This window comes from Protopterus annectens, chromosome 8.part0 (genome assembly GCF_019279795.1).
Source record: "Protopterus annectens isolate FY-2018-M chromosome 8.part0, PAN1.0, whole genome shotgun sequence".
NCBI lineage: Eukaryota > Metazoa > Chordata > Ceratodontiformes > Protopteridae > Protopterus > Protopterus annectens.
In genome coordinates, this window is record NC_056741.1 from 1,702,416,520 (window position 1) to 1,702,440,308 (window position 23,789).

The following is a 23,789-nucleotide window of genomic DNA, read 5'->3' on the forward strand; positions in this document are numbered from 1 at the left end:
GAAAATTTGGCAAAAGTAAAAAAAGTTCAACATGGTAGCAATTTGGCAATAAGCTAGAATGACTGATGTTATCAAAGACAAGTTTGGCCATGGCAGCAATATCATTTCTTTTTATCAGAATACCCTGCAAAACATAAAAGGTTATTTGTGCATTTAGAGTTAGAAGTACTTGGTATATTACTTTACGTTTCCTTAGTGTCTTTGTTACTTCCCAAAATAGCTTCAGATGATCTAATAACTCGTTCACTGTAGATAACCTTGGCTGCTTGTCAATATATAGAACACGGATGTTAAAAAAAAGGTGATAGGAGCATGTGTTTCATTGTATTTGTTATAGGTAGTACTGCTTTTCCTAAGTTGTGCTGTTCGACTAGGACCAGTTGTAGTTGTTTCACTTTCGATTCAAATTGTTTTGGGGAATAAGTTTGCTGTATTTGAATTAAAGTTTGTAAGAATAAGGCTAGTGCCTTATGCACATCATTTCCATTGAAAACATGTCACAATTCCTAGACTAAAGCCCCATCAGGAAAGTGGTGTTCTTGGACTGTGATACGAGCATACCAAGGACTGCTGTAGGAGTGGTCTTAGGCTTGCTACCTGTCAAGTATGAGAATAGATGACAAGCCTGGTATAAGGAAACAGGGCAAGCCTAGTATGAGAAAACAGGACAATTCCAGCATGAGGAAGCAGGACAAGTCTAGCGTTAGGACACAGGACAAGTCCAGTATGAATAGGATAAGCCCAGTGTGAGGAAACAGGACAAGCCCAGCATGAGGAAACAGGACAAGCCCAGTGTGAGAAACAGGACAAGTCCAGTCTGAGGAAAGAGGGCAAGCCCATCACGAGTAAGCAGGACAAGTCTTAGGAAACAGAATAAGTCCAGTCTGAGGAAACAGGACAAGCTCATCATGAGGAAACAGGTCAAGTCCACCTTGAGTAAATGGGAGAAACACAGTATGAGGAAATAGGACAATTCCATTAAGAGGAAACAGAACAAGCCCACAGTGCCTTTTTTAGGCAATGCTAAACTGAAAGAACTTCTGACATAGCAAATCAAAACCAAGAAATTTGAAAGATGTTACTGCTCAATGTTAGCAGTCTGAACAAAACTTCACTCCCTAGAAGCTATCTTCACCATAGAGAATGCTGTTGTTTGTGCAGTCACTGAGACATTGTTTAAAGCCACAATTAGCACACTGACACTGCCAGGTTATAATGCAGTCCACACATTTAGACCAGCTACTACACAGACAGGGACTAAAGGTGGAGGTGGCTCAATTTACATCAAAATAAATATTCTTCAAGGTTGCTCAAACAGGACAAAGAACTTGAGCTTCTCCAAGTTCAAATCTCCAATACCACTTCCTTGCAAACTATAGGACCCCCTCTATATCCCAGGAAACCCATACGTATCGTATACATTACATATAACTTACATATTAAACTTATCATAAACACTCACCATCCAACCCAATACCATGTTCATGGGGCATGGGGGACTTTAGTTATACCACTATTAACTGGGAATCATATATGACATCAAATGTACAGGCTCAGAGACTCCTGGATTTGTAAACACAAACTCCCCTTTCCAGATTGTCAGTACACTGACCAGGTGTGCAACCATACTGGATCTGGTCCTCACAAATATGGGAGAGTGCTGCACACCAGCTAATGTAATGATTTCTCTTGTAAGGTCAGACCACAAAATGGTCTTCTTTAAAGTAAAAATAAAACCTGGAACCCCAGTTAACACTGGAATACTCAGGAACTACTCTAAAGCTAATTTCCTACTGCTAAGTGATAATCTGGCAAAATTTCAAGCCCCCATAAACCCTGAGAACACTGTTGCCTACATGGAACTTTTCACAGAAATCCTATACAAGCATGTTAATAACTGCATAGATGCAGCTGTACCCATCAGGAATAAGTACAGAACTAACTCAAAAATCAAGCACCCTGGTGGAATCATAACATCAATAGGTTGTAGAACAGAAGAAGGAAATTAGGAGGTGCAGCACCCAGCAGGATAAAAACACTCTCATCAAAGTAAACAAACAAAGAACTCAGAGGACAAATAAACTCTACCAAAGCCAAATTTGAGGTAAATTCAGCCGCCAAGGCCAAGAACAACCACAAGGCATTCTTTAGCTATGCCCGCAACCTCAAAGGCAATACACAATTACGTGCATAGCTCATTGTTAATGGAATCACCTATACTGAGCCAGATTATATAGCAAACCTACTGGCTTACAAATTCACTTTACCCCTCTCTATCTGTCAACCTTCCTTCATGAAATACCATCAAATATAACTCCCCCCTGCTATCAATAGGGAATAGGCCCTTAATGCTCTCCCTAAGGCCAAAAGCACTGCATCAATGGGCCCAGACAATATCGCAGAATGCCTTCTAAATAGCATGGAATATGGCCTATCATGCCCTCTGGAATTACTGTTTAACTTTAGTCTCTAAACAGGCTTCATACCTCATAAATGGAGGACAGCAACAGTCATCCCTCTGCACAAAGGTTGGCCATCTTCACACCCTGGAAACTACAGACCCATAAATGTCACTAGTCACATATGTAAAGCCACTGAAATGATCAATAATGACATAGGAAATCTCCAGACACTGGGCCCAACCTAATTTGGTTTTGTCAAAGGCAGGTCATGCCTGCTGAATCTAGTGGACATCTTTGAGAAGGTCACCAAAGAAATGGATGAAGGCAAAATGGTTAACATTGCCTACCTGGCCAAGGCATTTGACATGATACCCCACTCAGGCATTGCTGACAAACTCAAGAGGTTAGGTACAAACCTGTATGTCAGCCAGTGGATAGCCAGCTGGCTACCAGACAGGACCCAGGAAGTTAGAATTGGGGAGTCTACCTCTAAAAAGAGGCCAGTCACAAGCAGAGTCCCTCAGGGATTGGTCCAGAGACTGCTTCTTTTTGGCGTTTACTTCTCTGAAGTCAAGGCCAATGTCACTGGCCTCTGGCTGACTAAATTTCAGGTGATTGCAAATTACGAGCTGTTGTAGAATCCCCCATTAACACAAATGTTCTCCAGAAAGGGCTGACAGAAAAAACGGGTGTTAGAACCATGGACTAAAACTAAATTCTTAGAAATGCATAATAGTATCCTTTGGGAAGTCATCCATCCCTGGTAACTATCATATTGACAACACACCCCAAAGAGCTGACCCAGCAGTCAGGGACTTGTGGACACAGATAGACAGTAATCTAGCCTTTGACTATCATGTGCCTACAGTAGTGAGGAAATTATTCTATGTTATGCAACTTATAAACAAAGGTATGCCATCTAGTTCCAAGCAAGTCATTATTCCATTGCATTCGGCATTCATCAGACCTATCATTGAGGAAAATGCTGCCTTTGATATGTACCTAACCAGGAATATCCAACAATTGGAATGTCCACAGAGGTTCCTCACTAAAAGAATACAGGGTGTAAATAACATGTCCTCTGCAAACCACCTAAAGGCCTTATCCATGTATTCTGTCTCCTACAGATTTTTGGGGAGAGATCTATGCCTGGCATACAAGACATTGTCAGAACTCACAGTGATGGACCTCTTGTATATCCACAAAACAAACAGCACCAGAATTACCCATTCTAAAGACTTAAACTTTGCCTGTAATATAAATAGGACCTGCTGAAGAGACAGGTATGCATCCCAGAGACTATCTGTTCCATGGAACAGGCTCCCCATTCATGTGAAACAGGGTTCCTCCTTAACTTCATTCAAGCATAACTTCGACAATGGGATGGGGAACGGGAACTTCATCACTGGTTTGGCAACAATGTCTCTACCCTGTTTGTAAATGTTACATCTCCCAAGCCCCTGCTTATATTCTTAACAAGGGTAGCAGAACTTGTTAGAGATTTGGGATGCATGGCTAAGCTTAAAACAGCCTTTGTGGTCATTAGCCTAGTAAACACCTATGAGCCTATGACTAAACAGGATAAGTCCAGTATGAGTAGGACGAGTCCAGCATGAGGAAATAGGATGAGCCCAGTATGAGAGGGACAAGCCCAGCATGAGGCAACAGGACAAGGCCAATATGAGGAAACAAGACAAGCTTACTATGAGGAAACAGGACAAGTCCAGCATAAGGAAACAGGACAAGCCCATTAAGAGGAAACAGGACAAGTCCAGTAAGTGGGAAAAGGACAATGTGTGCTCATTATGTCTGGAGATGAACTTCAGATCTGAACAGCATGTAGTATTGGTTAGATATTATGATATCTAGTATATGGTAAAAGTTCATTTTGAAGAAATGGGGTTTAACTTTCAACTACTGGTACAAGTTAGGTTTTGGTAGTTAGGCTGCTAAGAGTTTTGTTGATGCTAAATATGGCATATAGCCTAAACATGAAAATAAGTTGATATGGTTTCCAGTGATCATTTTAACCACCATGCAGTTAGAGTCATGATTAGCTACTTAGACATTTTTCAGACTCATTTTAGGTTCATATTTATACACTACGCTAATGACCACCAATACCTTTATAAACCTAGCAAAATGAACAGCATCAGTTTTAATTCTGAAATAGACAAATTTGTCACAATGGTTAAGGTCTTCACTTCCCATACACAAGGCGCAAGTTTGTATCCTGACCTCAGGGGTCCAGCCAGTGCTTGTGTGGAGTTTGCATGTTCTTCCTGCATCTCTGTGTGGTTTCTAGCACCTCCCCAAAACAAGCAGGGTATTTCCACCTCATACTAACCCAAATTTGAATGGAGTTGTGGGCAGCAGCACAGACTCAAAGTGATGTCTGTTGGGAAGTAGCCTGACTTGTGCAGACCGAATAGTTTTAGGCATCAGCTTTGGTGTGCACTATCCTTCAGACATGCTGTATCAAAACTAGACATTTGACGGTATAAAAGCTGGCAGTAGGTGATTTGGTCATGTTGACAAATGTCACCAAAAATGAGCATGGACATTTGATGGTGATAAGTGAGCTGAGGACCCAGCCTACTCTGACCTACACCAGAGGTCTATGTGCCTCTGTTGGCCAGTGTGGGCCAGCCATAAACCCCAGTAGCCCTGGATCAATAAGCTACTGGCTGGGTGGTATCCATTTTCCCAGCCTGGGTAACCTGGGATAGCTCTGTTGAGTGAAAGCTGAATTTAAAATCAATTAACTTGCCAAAAGTGAACTAAAGATTGCTACACTCAATATAAGGTCACCGTTCACTAACAGGATGCAGCTTGGAAGTGGTTAACACGATGGTAAGACAGTTAAACAACCTGTGTACCCAGGAGATAAGATAGATGGGCAGTGAAACAAAGCCACTTGGTTTGGAATTCAGTATCTACTACTTGGGGGGGGGCTACAGATTAGAAATGGTATGGGAATTCTGGTGAGGAAGAGTCTTTTAAAGACAATGAGAATTAGTGATAGATATGTGGCAATCAGACTCCAGTGAAAAGACTGGGCAGTATTCATAATCTCAGCTTATGCCCCACAGCAGGGTTGTGAAAGTGAGGAAAAGAGTATATTCAGACAACTGTTGTAGGACCTACTAGATAAAGCAGGACAACATGAGTTATTGATAATGGAGGATATGAATGTGCATGCTGGGACAGACTGAACAGGATATAAGAACTGCCTGAATCCACATGGGAGGAACAACAGGATTAAACAAAGAGAAGCTGGTTTATATTTCTGTATGCCAAGTGGCTTGCTGGTGGCCAGTACATGGTTCAACAAGACAGACAGTCACAAGATCACATACAAGAGTGGCCAACATACAACTCAGGTAGGCTGCATTGTGTAAAGGAAACGGCACTGGGGTAGATTCTGATATTCAAAGTCATCCCCAGTGAAACAGTCAGCCTACAGCATAAACCACTGGTGGCCACAGCCAGCTGCAAGCAGTGGTCAGAAAAAGAGACAAGTGGTTGAATACCTGGAAGTTGACTGGAGTGAAAGCACAGGAGTTCAAAGAAACACTCAGATCTCTAGCACTTCAGGAAGAAAAGGAAACAGATTGAGCTGAAGAAGAAGAATGGCAGAGCCTCAAAAACAGCATGTGTGAGAGCTACTGAACAGATATACAGCCAAGCCAGGTATGAAAATAAACTACATAAGGAAAGCTGAAATGTAGATGTCCAGGAAGTTATCAAAAGGAAGAAAGAATGCAAGAAAAAGAATCAGACAGAAAAGCTGGATCAGGCTAAGAAGGAATACTGGTTGGATAACAAAGAGGCTAAGAGACCAGTCACAATAGGAGAGAACAAGGCATCAGAGGCACTCTACCAGCTTCTATACAAAAACTGATTCAGATGGATCCATGCCACAACTACAATTTATTGAACTTTGCTAAACACAAAATAAAGAAGTTTAGTGCTTTTGTTCACTTCTTATGAACTTCATCAGATAATCCTATGCTTGTTTACCCTGTTTAAATACACTCAGAAAAGCAACCCCATTGGTCAGTCCACACACACACATACGCACACACACACACACACACACACACACACACACACACACACACACACACACACACACACACACACACACCTCCTTCCTTAAAGCAGCATATTCCTTTTATCCAGTATTCACATACAAAAATATGTAAAATATAAATATAGCATATAAAATGAAATGCAAAACATCAATATAGGAACACACAACTCATATCTAAAAACAGGCCTGCAAAAGCAAAATAGCCAATAAAAAGGGCAATAGAAATACTTAATTATTTGTAAATACTGAAATGTTTAACATTTTAAATATTTAAAATGAAAGCCACAGCAACTAGTATTCCCAGACGGTGTCCCATCCAAGTGCTAACCAGTCCTGATCCTGCATAGCTTCCAATATGGAAGGAAAACAAGTACAGTCAGGTTAGTCTGGATACTAGTTGTTTCTGGAAAGTGACTCAATAGATGGCACAAAGAAATTCTATCAGGCTGCAAGGCAAAGATGGAAAGATAAAGAAGATAGACTGACACCCTTTGTAAGGGATGCCATCAACAACCTCCTCACCAGTCTACAGGACATTAAAGATGGAAGAAGTATTTCCAGCAGCTTCTGAATGAAGAAAACTACACAGAAGCTGTACTGCAACAGACACAGCCTATGATGAAAGAGGAAGAAGTGCCCACCCTTGAAGTAAAAACAGCATTAAGGAAAATGAAGTTGGGGAAAGCAGTAGGCTCAGATGAGGTTGTGGCAGATATGGTCAAGATTTTGGGTGAGTAAGGGGAGAAATGGCTCCAGAGGGCACTCATGTCAGTATGCATTAAAAGCCATACGACAGATGACTGGAAAATAAGCATTCTAATGCTAGTGTACAAGAACAAATGGGACATTCACAACTGTGGGTGGTATGCAGATATCAAAACTCCTATCACATTGCATTAAAGTTCCGGAGAGGGTAACTGATAAATAAATACAAAGAGTACTAGAAAGTCAGATGGGAAATGGGCAGTTTGGATGCAGGTGAGGATGCAGCACTACCAAACTGATGTTTGCAGTAAGACATATAGTTGAGAAGAAGCTAAAGATGAGGAAAAAGTCCAGCTGTGTATTCCTTGTCATAAAGCATATGAAAAGGTTCCAAGAGAGCTGATTTGGGCAGTCTTGCAAATGGTTCAAAGTCCACAAAGCATTTCTACAATTAGTACAGCCTATATGCAAGAACCCAATGGCAGAAGTACAAAAAGGACTTACAGAGGGGTTTCTAGTGGAAGTGAGAGTGGGTGTAAATCAGGGTTCAGCTCTGAGCCTATTGCTACTCATACTGGTGATGGGCTACAATAAGAGAAAGGTTGGAAGGGACTGAGCAACAAAGCAGCTGTATGCAGATGGTGTGCCATTACAGGCAGACTTGGAACAAGAACTTCAGTCAAAGATAATGGAATGGAATGCAAAACTGAAGGCACATTGGATAAAACTAAGCATAGAAGGACAGTTGTAATGGCACCAAATGGGGAAAATCAGAAGCTAAAAATCGTCATAGAAGGGAAAATACTGGAACAGGTTAACAGCTTTAAGTATCTGGGTGGAGTGGTTGAAAAGAAGAGAAGAAAAGTCTGTTAAAGCTAGGATGTTAAAGTTAGAATCAGAGGGGCTGCAGTCAACTGGCATAGAGCATCAGGTATTGTGTATGACAGAAGAATGTGAAAGAAGTTGAAAAGTAAGGTGTACAAAACAGTAGTGTGACCAGTACTCTACTATATTGTATAGAGACCTGGGCAGTAAAGGCAGAGCAGATGAGGAAGATAGAGGTGATGGAGATTAGTTGCCTGAGATGCTTAGATGTGAGGATGCTCACTGTGGGACAGGTGAAGCTTAATACTGAAGATCTGTGTGTTTTGTTCTTCATGGGATGTTTACAGACTATGTGGAACGCTATGCAGTTTGGCTTTGCTTGTCTGTTCTCCTGTGTTTACCCACTAACTCCAATACTGCTCTTAGTTAACAATGTCACTGAAATCCAAACTGATGCACTGAAGTTTTGTAGAATCTTCCAGAAATCCTTTTCCCACCCAACAACTAACATTGGAATCTGTCAGGTAAAAGCCATTTCCTGCATGTGTGAGCACTTCAGTATATGTGTGTGTGTTTTGGCATATGTCCCTGTTTGTATGAGTGCCTTTGCTCCATATGTACAATCATAGCTAAAGATACTATTAGATTTGGTGTTGTGGAGTCATTCCTGAAATATGTTGAACAATGGATACAAATATCAGACATTTTCAAAGCCGCTAGGGGGTATGTAGTTTGGGAGAAGGGGTAGGTTTGTTGTCAGCTTTTGTTTCTGAAAGGGTTAAGAGTAACGATTTTCTAAGTGTTTGGGTTAGGACAGACATCTGGCCAAACTGAAAAGCAGATTTCTGTTAGTATTACAAGAAGGGGGGGGACTCGAATAGTTCATGTACTCACTTTTGTATAGGTTAATTAAATTCCTTTCATGAAATGTGATTGGAATAACTAATCTTACTGTGAGCTCTTAAGCAGCTTATTGCAGAGTTTATTATCTGCTACACCCAATCTAACTGAAACCAGACCTTAGAAATAGAATATAAAGAAATGGGAGGAAAATGACATGCTGTTTTGTGTTCCTGCCCCAAAAGTGATTCCCTTGTAACAGGCACACTTGTTGGAAGTTATTAACTATTACAAATGTATTGTCCACAGATGGAAACAAGCTGAGTGCCCTGAGTAGGCTTACTGGAAATCTGTCTCTTAAAGTATACTCTTCACATAATCTTGAGGTGAATTTCTTGGTATCCATGTCTTTAAACATAATAACCTGGTCATGATCAGAGACCCAGTTATAATCCTTTAAATATTGCAGTGTAATTATTACCTTTTTTCCCTAAGTGTAATGACTTATTTCTATTCAAACATATTTTTTTGTTGTTTTGCATGTTGGCTAAGTTTAAATGTACTCTGGTTCAGTTGTATACTGAATCTCAAAATACATAGTTTAATGTTTTACTCAGTCTAAAGCTTTTTACATCTTCCTCCTCGAAAGGCCCAGATTCATGGATGAAAATAGCCTTTGGACAAGCTGACATTTTCTGTTTAGGTAGTTACAAGCTCTGCAGTCCAAAATACCATTAAGGAGCCTAGCTCAAATTCCAATTGCCCCAAAGTGTCTAGCCAAATGACTTCCACATGGTCACACAGTAGGCAAATAAAGGCTGAAGGAATCAAACATTGTACTGCAGGCAAAAGTTCATTAACATCTCATTGTCTTAATCATCTGTGCTAACTGCTAGTAAAAAAATACATATTTCTTCTCATGGGAGTAGAACCCACAGCCTTTGATGTTTCTGAACTAGAGGCAGGCATGCTGCCTGTTGCACCATCAAGAAATATTCAAATAAGCAAGCAAATAAATATATTGTTTTTAAAGATTAGTTATCTATCATGATTTATCATTACAGGCAGCTGTCTATCTGATAAACACAAGCTGTGCTCTGTCACCAAAACAGTCTCACAGTATATGTATCTGATTTTCAGTCAGTCATTGGCTATATCTATTATTTTAGCTGGAAGTTGGTGTGCAATCAAAACTGGCAAGTCTGTTGACTGTTAGTGTATTTACTGTACTGCTAAATCACTACATAGACCAAGAATATGTGACTGGCCTTTTTGTAGAGGTGGACTCCCCAAGTCTAACTTCCTGGGTCCTGTCTGTGAGCCAAATGGCTGTCCACTGGATTACATAAAGGTTTGTAACCTGTTAAGTTTGTCAACAATGCCCAAGTGGGGAATTGTGTCAAATGCCTTGGCCAGGTCAATGTACACATCCATTGCTTTGGTGACCTTCTCAAAGAAGTCCCCCCAGGTTGAGTAGATATGACCTGTCTTTGATGAAACCAAGTTGGGTTGGATCCAACCTCAGGAGGTTTCTTATGTCATTATTGATCATTTCCATGATAATTGTTTCCATAGCTTTCCATATGAGACTAATGAGACTCATGGGTTTGTAGTTTTCAGGGTCTGTAGATGACCCACTTTTGTGCCGTGGGATTACTGTGGCAGTTCTCCATTCACAAGGCACAAAGCCTGTTTGGAGGCTACAGTTAAATAGCAATTCCATAGGGACTGATAGGTTATGTTTCATGCTATACAGAAGAGGCCTGGATGGAGAGATGGAGGTCTGAATGGACAGAGATGATAAATCAGCAATCAAAAGAGAATGGTTTCACTGGAACTGAATTCATCCTCAAGTCTTGGTAAGTACCTTCACAAGGTGGACCCTGTTTTTAACAAAATCTCACCAAGACAACACTGATGTATAGACTGTATTTTATATAGCATATATCATGGATAGTAGTATGTTAAAAAATAAAAAAAGATAGCTGGGTGCACAACACCCAGGTTAAAAAGTGTCCACTCCTGGTAGGTCCTATGGTGCCAGGAATGGAAAAAATGACAGTGTAGAATTCTGAAAACACAGAAACATTCCTACAATGGGGCTAGGCAAGGTCCAGGTGCAGGATGGCCCCTATGTTGTAGAAGGAAGTAGTAGTAGTCCACAAACATCACAAACATTAATAAGCCAAAAAAGAGCCACAAAGATGATAGAGTGGACTATTAAGAATAAAAAAGAAATTATGTATTGTTACGATTATGCAAGAAGTCCAGAATTTCTGGGTAGAAAATACACAAAAAGATTAAGAGAGAAATCAGAGGAAAGAAAAATACTTGCACAAGAAAAACTATCAGAAGCTTCAAAAAATGTTGTGTTCATTAATGCAACAGATTTATAAAAAACATTATAGAGACCAAGAAACCTTGGGTCGTTTGGAAAAAGAAGTGACTGAGGAAGTGTAAAAATATAAAGAACAAAATCTAGAGATTTTTGAAAGGTATAAAAAAGAAATATGGAAATGGAAAAGAACGAGAGTTCTGTTGTTGAGATTGTTCCCCTATAATCGGCACTCATTAGTCCCATTATGGAGTACAACTCCCCTTTTGGAATGTACCTCACAAGACATCTGCAGCAGCTGGAAAGGCCACAGAATTACCTCACAAAGAAGATTACTGGCCTCAAACAGATGCCCTACACTGACCACCTCAAAAATCTCCAACTTTACTCTGTAGCATTTCGCCTACTCTGAGGAGATTTCTGCCTCACATATAAAGCTGTTAAACACAGAGCTGTTGGACATGCTACACCTTAAAAAAATCCCAATCCCTCTGAGCTACACGGTCTATAGACCTAAACCTTGTCACCACAAAAACAGGACATGCTGGAGGGATAGATTCTTGTCACAGAGACTTCCTATACTCTGGAACAAGCTACCCATCTATGTCAAGCAAAGTTCCTCATTAGCACTCTTCATGAAAAATCTTGATGAGTGGATGGGAAATAGTAAATACACCCCTGAGATCACTTCTGTGGCTCTGCTCAACAGGGTCACAGCAAATAACGTTCTTGGGTGGCATAAGCCAGGGAACCTTGTTGGCTAGGCTTACTTAGGTCCTTGGGCCAATAATCTAGTACCTACCTATGAACCTATGAACCTATGATAGGGTGCAATATTTATGCAAAGGAAAAAGCCAAATTAATCAATAAAAAAGCAGCCCCAAAGATATTCAAAGAGAAATACAGGCAATGGCATCCAGATATGGAAAATTTCACAATAAAAATATAAGATCACAAAGATGGAATGCAGAACAGAAGATTAGTAAAGCAGACGTTAAAAAAATAGAAGCTGAAGTTATGGAATACCTGCAAAGTGAAGGATTTACTGTAGAAAGTCTAACACAGGTTATATCACAGTATGTTGGAACAGTGAGTCCAGCAAGTAAGGAAAAACGGGAGTCATCTGAAGAAGAAATGTGGACATTATGAAGAGAAAGAGATTTGTAAGGTGCAATATTTATGCAAAGGAGAAAGCAAAACTAATCAATATAAAATGTGCAGCACCAAAGATATTTGAAGAGAAATACAGGCAAAGGCATCCAGGTATAGAAAATTTTACAATACAAAAAATAAGAAAACAAAGAGGAAATGTAGAAAAAAGGATTAATAACGGAGAAGTTAAAGAAATATGGATCAGTGAAGTGAATCATTAATGTAGAAAATCTAATTTTGATAACATCACAGCAGGATAGAGCAATGAATCCCCAAATTAAGGAGAAACCAGTGGGGCAGGAAACATCTGATCAGTTGCCATATGAATATACTTTGGAACCTCCCATAGAAAATGAGTACAAAAGTTTAGTCGAAGTTGCACAGCAAGGGAAGGAACAGGAAATTGTGACACCTCTGACACAGTGTTGTGGAGTGATAAACCAGTGAGTTCCCATATGAAAGAGCAATGGATGACAAAAAATGAAACTGAAGACAATGTGGCACAGGAAGATGCTCTGAAATTTTCTGTAGAATGCCCACATGAAATGGAGAACAAATAATGTGTCCTCAGTTTAGAAGAAAATTTACAGAAAGTCAATAAACCCAAAAAGTTAGAAGTCTTATAAAACAAATGAATGCAGGAATTAGGACTGCTCATAGAGATTCATGCGATATAACAGAAGTAAATAGGATATATTACTATGCAGCTAAATTAATAACAGATAAAGTCTTATGACAAAAACACAGGACAGTAAGGGAAATGAAGGGAAGAAATCAAATGCCATCATGGAAAAAAAAAAAAGAGAGAGATACATTTTGGAGAAATATCTATGAAGATCCTGTGGAACATAACAAAGATGCTAAATGGATATGTAAAGACTGGTAGAGATGGGTGAAGGCTGCCAGCCTAATCAAATAGATTTGGTACATAATTCTGTCATTGGTAAATACTGTGAAATGTTGAACTTAAAACAATGTGGCAACATTGCCCTCTGCTGTAAAGAAAGCTAAGTCAAGCATTTCTTGTTGGTCCTTTGAAATTAAGATTACTTTATGTCTGTTCCTTTGAAGTTAGAATTTGGAGTCGATGAGCCTGGAGTAAGCATGCTGCCTATTGTTTTAAGGCTAAAGTTAATGACCAGAATTTACATGTGGAATGTCCTTTATTGCTCTAAGTGTAAAAGAATGTAAATGCAGTTTCTGTCAGCCTGAGAACACCATGAAAGTGTAAAAGATGATGTAATGTTTTATCAGAACTGCAGTTTCAATTTAAACAGTGAGAACCAGAGACTAAGCATTTTTGTCTAGATCATCCAACTTACAGCACTCTGCCTCTTGCTCACATGTAAGTTATTTTAGACTTGTGTTTTTGTTTAGAGAGCTAGAAATTACAAAGTTTAGACTGTTTTTCTGTGATGTCAGAACTGTACTACTGATTTATTTTAAGTATTTCTGTGCGATCTCTGAACTCCTGACTAGCACTGACTGTGTAGTAGAAAATATTGTCTTGCGGTTTTAATTGTTTATTATTAAATATTTTAAAACCTTTTAACTGTTGCTGGTTTGTGTAGAGATAAGTTAAGCTCTAGAGTACATTGCATATTTTTAGAGTTTACTGTACAAAGCCACTCTAATAAGCTTTGACTGATTAGTCACACTTACCAATTGGATAATAATATTTCACAGTAATAATTGGACACCCTTTTAAAGGCCTTTGAGTAGCTGATCATTTTAGCTGGGTGGCAGCAGCTGGTACTACCGTATAGTCTGGGTAAAAGGGGCACAGCTGGAGAACCTGTGCCAGCCTTCCCCAGAAGTGCCTGTGTGGTTGTATAACCTCTTATCTCAAAGTTTGTGTGTGTGTCAGCTACTTGGGCAAGGACACAAAGCACTGATTGGGCAGAGAGAGTGCTGGAGATTTTAGGTTGCCCAGCTAGGCTGAGATCTAGACCCTATAGCTGTGCCAGTGGGGAGTCTTTTTGGGGACCTGGGGAGCAAGGGAGTGACCAGCCCCTGACTGACTGTGATCTCTGTGTGCTCTTAATGGAAATTGCACTTTACTGTGTGTATTTGCTATCCTTTCCTCATATATGAGATGCCCTCTCTGCTGTTAGTGGTGAGAATTGAGGCTCCTTGATTGCTGGGCCAGGGACAGGCATCACATTTGTGATGGCAGTGGTTGGGATATCCTCACATTTGTGTTTGGCAGAGGTGGAATATCCACATTACATATTAATTGTTTGGCAGCGGTGGGATATCCACATCATATATTAATTAGTTGGCAAATACTAATTGGCTTGTAGTGGTGCAGTAGAGTGAATTCTGTAGCTTGTGTACAGTGAGCTTTGAATGTGTTTTTGTACTCTAAAACAGCCATGCAGTGAATACTCAGAGTTCAGATCACAGTTGTTTTATTTCTTTTAATAGCTTAGTTAATCAGAGTGAGCAGGCAGCATGTCAGCATAGGAGTATGGAAAGCTGACAAGGAGCCAGCTGGCAGAGATGTGCCAGGCTAGGGGACTGGTGCATGGAAACCTGACTAAGGCAGACCTGATTGCAGCCTTGGTTACAGCTGCATCAGAAAACAGCAACCAGGAGGACAATCAGACTGGCAGTGGAGATATAATTCCCTTGGAGAATGGACAGCTCAACCTTTCTACAGTCAACTTAAAAATCCAGCTGGAGCTAAAGAGACTTGAGTTGGAGGCCAGGCATGTGGAATTAGAAGCAAATGAGAGACTGCAACATTTGCAGGCTGAGGAGAATGAGAAACTGTTATGTCTGCAAGCTGAGGAACAAGAGAGGCAGAGGCAACATGAGAAGGAGATGCTGACTCTTTGCTAGAGTCATGGATGTAATGTAGAAGGGAGTAACTGGACCCTAGAAGCACAACAGGTCAGTAAATTTCTTCCACAGTTTAAAGAGGGGAATAATTTTGATAGTTTCATTCATATGTTTGAGTGGGTATGTAAACAGTATGAAGTTGACCAAGGGCTCTGGATATGGTTCCTGACCCCCTTACGCCATGGTAAAGCTGTAACTGCTTTAGCTAAACTGTCTGATGCTGCTTGTTTTGATTATACTACTGTTAAGAAATGTCTTTTAGAACTGTTTAAGCTAACACCTGAAACATATAGGAAAAAGTTTCATGAGCATAGACATAAGGCAGATGAAAGTGTGTGTGAATATGTTGCTGAACTGAGCACTTATTTCCATAGGTGGGTGAGTGGATGTCAGGTCACCACTTCTGAAGGGCTGGCAGACCTTTTGGTGAGGGAACAAGCCCTTAGCACTTTGCCTGAGGACATGAGGGAGTTGGGGAAGAAGGGAGACCTATACCTGGCAAGCAGGGCAGCCCTGCACAGGAAGGGGACCCCTAGTACTGCTCATGGGTCTAAAGGAACCCATGGCAGCACAGACTACCACAACAGAATCTGCCAGTAGCAGGGGAAGCCACTAGTCCAGGTACAAGTCCAGAACCTAAGGTGAAATGTTTTGAATGCAACCAGTGGGGCCATGTGGCATACACAGTCCACAGAGGCAAGGTGGGGAACCAAAGGTGAGGGAGCCAGTAAGTGGAAAAGACAAAATGCCAATAGTAGATTGTCTTGAGAAAACAGAGGTACTAAACTATCATCAGAGGCTATATACTATTGTAGTGAATGGCAAAGAGTCCATTGCCAAGAGAGCCACAGCCTCTGATATAACCATTGTAAAGCCTGCAATGGTTACAGAGGACCACTACTTGCCTGAGCAGTCTACTCCAGTCAGGTCTTTAGGAGGGAACCCATTCCAAATACCTTTGGCTAGGGTTTACCTTGACTGGGAGGGTGGAAAAGGAAGCCAGCAAGTAGGTGTGTTTGAGGATATAGCTGCAGATGTCCTGATAGGGAATGATTTTGATAGTGCAGTACCCTGTGCTTATACAGTTACATGCAGTCAGGCTTGGAGACAAGCAGGGAAGTCTGGTAGCCTGGGGGAGACCTAAACAGACTGCATGCTTGCAGCCAGGACTGGTGAGGTGGTTACTTCAGGAAGAGAGCTACTCTGTAGCAGTGAAACTGAAGATGAGCCACAGCTGCTGTGGGTACTGATGTTCCCTTGGACAGAGTGACTGCAAAGGTAGAGGTGAGTAGTAGTACCCAGGCTGACAGTGAGGCACCACTGTCAGAGGATGTCAGACTTCCTGTGGAAGGGGAGCTGGGAAGGGTTACAAGGAGAGAGTTGAGACAGGCTCAGCTCTCAGATCCTACATTGCAAGGCCTGAGGCAGGTAGCTAGGGAGGCACCTGATTCTCAAGGAAAGGGGGAACCTGTATACTGGGTTACTATACAGAGAGTGAACCCCTGAGGGAGGGCTAGAAGGTGAGAGTGTACAGCAGTTGGTAGTGCCTAAAGCCTGCCATCTGGCACTTCTAGTCATAGCCCATGATATGACATTTGCAGGTCATATGGGCATAAAATGTACAAAGTGGCATATTATGCAGAACTTCTATTGTTCTGGAATTTCCAGAGATGTAACAGGGTACTGCAGGACCTGTGAGCAGTGCCAAAAAGTAGGCAAGGCAGGAGACAAGGTAAGAGCTCCTTTGATGCCTTTCCTGTGATTGAGGAGCATGAGTTTAAGAGGGAGTGGGACAAATAGTTGCCCCATCTGTTGTTTGCTTATAGAGAAGTTCTCCAGGAATCCACAGGTATTTCACCCTTTGAGTTGCTGTATAGACATAGGGTGAGGGGACCTCTAGATTTAATTTGAGATGAGTGGGAAGGTCAGTGCAAGTTTCACTTAAAATAAATCAGTAGTACAGTTCTGACATCACAGAAAAACAGTCTAAACTTTCTAATTTCTAGCTCTCTAAAAGAAAACACAAGTCTAAGATAACTTACATGTGAGCAAGAGGCAGAGTGCTGTAAGTTGGATGATCTAGACAAAAATGCTTAATAATCTCTGATTCTCACTGTTTAAATTGAAACTGCAGTTCTGATAAAACATTACATCATCTTTTGCACTTTTCTGGTGTTCCCAGGCTGACAGAAACTGCATTTACATTCTTTTACACTTATTGCAATAAAGGACATTCTACGTGTAAATTCTGGTCATTAACTTTAGCCTTAAAACAATGGGCAGGATGCTTACTCTAGACTCATCGACTCCAAATTCTAACTTCAAAGGAACAGACATAAAGTCATTTTAATTTCAAAGGACCAACAAGAAATGATTGACTTAACTTTATTTACAACAGAGGGCAATGTAGCCACATTGTTTTAAGTTCAACATTTCACAGTATTTACAAATGATAGAATTATGTACCAAATCTATTTGAATAGGCTGGCAGCTTTCACCCATCTCTACCAGTCTTCACAGGATAGAAGAAATAAAAAAGAAAAAATAAGAAGTTCAAATGTACAGGATATGAAAGAGGATGAAGTAACGGCCAGAGGGATTGAAACAAAGTTAAAAAAAGCTCCTAACTGGAAAACTGCATGTCCAGATGCAGTACCTAACTTCTGAATAAAAGTAGTAATATCTTTACGTGAAAATTTAGCCACAAGCAGGAACTATTTGTATGCACACCCCAAATACACACCAACCTGGTTAACAACAGGAAACACAATGCTCCTACTTAAGAGTGGACCTGCCAGCTATCCTAAAAACTATAAACCAATAACTTGCCTACCGACGACCTATAAACTATACACTGGAATTGATGCCAACAGAGTTCATAGTCATTTAGAAGAAAACTCATTCATGGGAATAGAACAAAAGAGTAATATAAGAAAGTCATATGGAACAGAGGATCATTTGTTGTTAAATTAAGTGATAATGGGGTACTGTAAAAAGGGGAAGAATCTAAGTATGGCATGGATAGACTATGAAAAACATTTGACAGTATCCCACATTCATGGAAGAAAGAGTGCTTAAGAATGTGTAAGATACAACCTACTCTGATACATTACATTATAGCAACCATGAAACAGTGGCAAGCCACTTTGCAGTTAAGCCATGATAAAGAACAAATTATTATTCTAGGGTTAAAAACTGAAAGGGGGATATTCCAGGGAGACTATTTGTCTTGCCCTTAACCCATTACGTTGTCTATGTAACAGATTAGGTCATGGCTACAATTTGGCTCCCAGGAAACAACAAAGTGTAAAGACTTATCATCTTTTTGTGGATGATTTATAACTGTATGTTCATCTGATGAGGAACTGAAAGCATAACTGCAAGTGGTTGAAACTTTTTCAGATGTTATAAGAATGTCATTTGGTCTTGATAAATGTGCAAAAGCAACCATTAAAGCAGGAAAGTTGCAGTACCAAGAAAACATCAGTTTGGGACAGGAATATGATATAAAAGAACTTGAACAAGAGAACATTTTCTCCATATAAATATTTGGGAACTGATGAAGGATCAACAATAAAACATGAACAAATATGAAAAAACTAAACTAGTAAGGAATATTTTAGAAGACTTAAATTAATACTGAAAACAGAGTTGACATCTAAGAAGAAAATCCAAGCTATAAATCAAGTTTCTCTTTCTGTCCTAATGTGTAGTTTTGGAGTGACTGACTGGTCCCAAAAGGTGTTGGAAAGGTTGGACAGGAAAAGAAGAAGGATGCTTCATATTCATCAAATGATTTATAAGAATCAGTGTATATATAGTCCCTATTTTGAAGAAGATATGGGCCTCAAAATTGATTAGATGTATAGATCTGCAATAGTAGGACTGCATACATATCTAGTGACCTCACAAGGCCCAAACATAGTGAAAATTTTAAACATGAGGAGAATAAGTCTAACATGACTTCCCTGCTTAGTTTAGCAGAAGCATATTGGCCTCAAGCAAGAATAGAAATCAAACCAGAAGTAGATAAAACTCAGGCAGCAACTAAATGTGCCAAAAAAACAGAAGAATGAATATAAGGTGAAGGATCAGATGAGAAGGCAAGAAATGTATAAAATGCATAAGTATAGTTGCAAGTAAAGAAAACTCTTGGAACAACCTCATGTTGAATAGGATCAAATACAAGAATGGTTAAGGAGAGGTGAATTTAAACCAAAAGATGAAAGGTTAATATCAGCGGCCCAAAATAGTGAACAACATACTTGTTGGTTTACAAAGTCCATTGAACATGTGGGAGAAACAGACAAATGTAGGTTTTGTAAAACAGAACTGGAAACAGTTGCACTTCTGCAGAAGGATGTATACTGAAAGGCATAATAACATGGCAAGAATGTTGAGTTCTGGATTGTGCAAACATAATATTGAAGTAGCTGAAAATCATTGGAAACATGAGCCACAAAGTGTTATAGAAAATGATGAAGTTTATATCACATGGGATTACCCATTACCAACAGTTCAAAAAAATAGATGCAAGAAAACCAGATATAGTGGTCCTTGAAAACAGACAAAAGCGTTGATCATTGAAATTCCTACACCCAGTGACTATAGTGACTTATGTACAGAGAGACACAAAGTCATAAAATACCAGGATTTGCAGGTAGAACCAAGGGCAATGTGGAGGAAAGATACCCAGACAGTTCAAATAGTAGTGGGAACAATGGGTCTTATAAAAAAGAATTTTACAACTGTATTTAGATATGATATTAATACATGTAACTGTACAAATTGAAGAAGGAGTCATTACTGAGTACACTGCAGGTGCTGCTAAGAGCACTTCTGGCTAACATCAAATATTGAAATAATACTAATTTCATCAACTTTAATCATACTTTGACTTAGGAATGTGGTCCATTCCTGTTATGCTATTAGAAACCCAAAAGACTTGGAGAAATTAAAAAAAGGCATTATGGGATATTGTCTGAACAACTGATGCAGTGTTCTTGGCCACAGAAAGAACACTGAGGACCTGTTCCCTAGAGATAGTAGGGGGAGTTATATTTCATGGAATTCACAACTGTGTATTGCCTTTAAGGTTGCAGACATAGCTAAATAATTCATTGTGGTTGTCATTGGCCTGTAAAGCTAAATTTGCTTCACATTTGGCTTTGTTGTTTTGTTTGATTATTATCGTGCTGGGTGCAACACCTCCTAATTTTTTTCCATGATTTTCTTCCTTCTGTTATAAAGCCTATTGATACTGTGGTCCCACCAGGGTGGCTTGTTTTTTGAGTTATTTCTGTACTTCTTCCTGGTGGGTAAAGCCAGACTCATCTCTCAGGCCTTGTAAATGTTTCATTTCCCAAGTCTCTGCATCAAGGGTACAAGAACTTGTCATAGATGTGGGATGCATTTGTAAGCTTAAAAAGGCTCTTGTGGTCATTAGTCTAGTAAATACCTATGAACCTATGTCATTTCACCACAAAGATCAAAGTGTACCTGGAGGACAGATCCATTCTTATTCTTTTATATAAATAAGCTCAGACATTTTAGACTATGTGTAATACTGCTTCGATATAATAAGAAAAGGATTGCACTGATCAGTGTTATTATCTGCTAATGTTCGTGCTTCACACCACCAAGATTGCAGTTATAACAAGCAAAAGACTATTTTAACAATATAAGTTAAATGCAAATAGAAATTCAAGTGAGACTACACTTGGTAAAATATACTTCAGAAAGGTGTTGGTCCCCAGAATGACTCAAAATACCTGACAACCACTCATCAAAACCTTATTTCCTGATAGAGACACTGAGTTCCTCAATGCCAGAAAAATGTGCTGACCAGTACCATCACTATTGTAACAGTACTGTGCTTTCTTAAAAGAACTGATACAGTCAACTCTGTTTTAGTCAAATAGTGTACACTCTGTTACGGAAAAAAATATTAGCTTTACACCATGGTTTGTATGGTATGTGCCATCTGTTATTCTTTCCTTCTCTCTGTCTCTCTCTCTGTCTCTCCTTCCTTCATATCATACCTTCACAATCCATGGTCAGTACAACCAACATTCAGCACTGAAAAATACTTTTGTATGCTGCTGATGTCAGGCATCAGTTATAATGAGTCTGTCAGTTACAACATGGTTCATAAATCATTTAACTTTCCTTTAACAGAAGATAACTTTTACTTTACTCTGCTAATGTCTGAGCTGATAATTAGAGGATGAAATTTTATGGTAAATCACTGACATGCAAATTCATCATCTGAAGGAGGCTGCCAGGCTTCAGTGCAGCATATAAATTACATAACAGAAGACTCTTCCACTTTAGAAACATACACTTTATTAATTTATGTGATTTAATACCTTAACACAAAGTACTAAGTGGTAAGAAAATGGTTTGATGAGGAAAAAAGCTTAATACTGAATATATGTGTGTTTTGATATTCAGGGGATATTTGCAGACTATATGGAACTCTTCATGCAGTTTGGCTTTGCCTGTCTATTCTCCTGTGTTTGCCCACTAACTGCAGTACTGCTGTTAGTTAACAATGTCATGGAAATCCGAACCGATGCATTGAAGTTCTGCAGAGTCTTCCAGAAACCCTTTTGCCATCCAGCAACTAACATTGGAATCTGGCAGGTAAAACTTGTTTCCAGTTAGTATATAAGGATATAAATGCATGAGATCTTCAGTATATGTGTATGTTTCAGCATATGTCCCTGTTTGTATGAGTCCCTTTGGTCCATATGTACAATCATAGCTTAAGATACTATTAGATTTTGTGTTGTGAAGACATTCCTCAAATATGTTGAAAAAGGGATACAACTAGTAGACATGCTGAAGGCCACCAGCGTAGGATTAACAGAATTGGATTTTGTGTTTATGCATGTGAATGACATTCTATGACACTGACTAACACTGTTGTAGCCAAAAGTGGATAGCACCAAATTATATATAATCTGTCATCTAATATATGCACAATTTATGACACACAAGAGCACACTTGAACTGATGATGTGACATTATTCCAAGAGTAATGTCACATCATCAGTGACATTACTCCAAGAAAGATGCAATAATAAAATATTGGTATGCTAAAAATATAATGACAGTGAAATTCTTCACATAAACCATTAATTAAAACATAGGAAATCAAACATAATAGTATAATCAGCACTCCAAAGAAGTACACATATATTCACTGTAGTGAAGCTCACTCCTAAATAAGGGATTTTGGAAAAAAAAATCAGTTACAAGCAACAAACCAGAGCTATATATATCTGCATTAATAAAAATAACAAAATTCTTGACTATCCATGAGCATAAAGTATACGATGATTACTTACAAAGTACTCTAGTAAAAGCATGCTTGTGACTTACTCTGTGTGTGTGTGTGTGTGTGTGTGTGTGTGTGTGTGTGTGTGTGTGTGTGTGTGTGTGTGTGTGTGTGTGTGTGTGTGTGATATATATATATATATATATACTAGCTATACCTGGCCACCCGTTGCTGTGGCTCAGTCTGGTTAAATGGAAAAGAAAGAAAAGAGAAAGTGCACGTTTCTAATATGTTTAATTTCACAATGCTTGTGGGTATACAATATTTTTTGTTGTTCAATTGTCTGTGCAGATACAGAGATTGTCTGGTTTGCCGACTCTAGAACACGCAACATATAATTGTCCATGTGAGAAGCAATCCGTGTGTAGATCTAAACCGCACAATTCTAAAGATTGGCCCTGAGCTTTGTTGATGGCAATTGCAAACGCCAATCGAATTGGGAATTGCAATCTCTTAAATTGAAATGGCATATCCGTTGGAATCATAGGAATGCGAGGAATGAGGACATCTTCACCTTTGAAAGGTCCTGTCAAGATTGTTGCTTCTACGACATTGCTCATTAATTTTTTTCGAAAGCAGTAGTAGGTGCCACAAGTGTATCCTGGATAAGCGAGCTTCCAAGTGAAGCAGCTGAACCAAAATTAGCTTCAAAAAACTGAGGTAACAAACCACGCTGGTGTGTTTAGTAGTAGATAAAATCCAATAGTTTAATGAAAAACAAACCGGAAAGGTAGGAACAAGACAAATAATGTAAAACGCTCAAAAATGCGTTTTTCGTTCAGGACACTGCTTGAACTTCATCAGACTTACAACAACATGGCAAACAAGTTCTACTTAAATACTTTAGTAAATTGGGTTAATTAATAAGCACAGTCCTTAGTAAACACTCAACGAACCAGCCATTAATATATAAATTGAATTAACGAACTGAATTAATATATTAAAAATGAAAAATACACTGATGTGTAATTAAAAACACAGAACATATATTCTTAACAATAATTAAGGAATAATCTTAGAATTGATTTAAAAACAAATTAAAAAATAGTTGATCAACCAAATAGCGTGGAAATGCAGGACGTTGATAACAAAAACCCTCTAACACTACACTCTCCACTACAGTGTATATAGATCAACCATGTATAATGTAAAAGTAAAAAATGTATATGTATATAGAAAAAGAATAATAATAGAGTAAAACTATGTGTATGATATTTTAATGTAATGTAATAAAGTTGAACTGTTAAA

General features: G+C 39.2%; 1 protein-coding gene across 4 annotated transcripts in view; it reads left to right on the plus strand.

Annotated features, from left to right (window-relative positions):
* Window positions 1-23,789, plus strand: part of LOC122809608 (anoctamin-10-like) — a 946,079-nt gene that overhangs the window by 644,324 nt on the left and 277,966 nt on the right. For all 4 annotated transcript variants that reach the window (XM_044081230.1, XM_044081232.1, XM_044081233.1 and 1 more), the window contains exon 10: window positions 21,653-21,844. In XM_044081230.1, coding sequence (XP_043937165.1) covers window positions 21,653-21,844 — 192 coding nt within the window. The remainder of the gene's footprint in view (window positions 1-21,652; window positions 21,845-23,789) is intronic.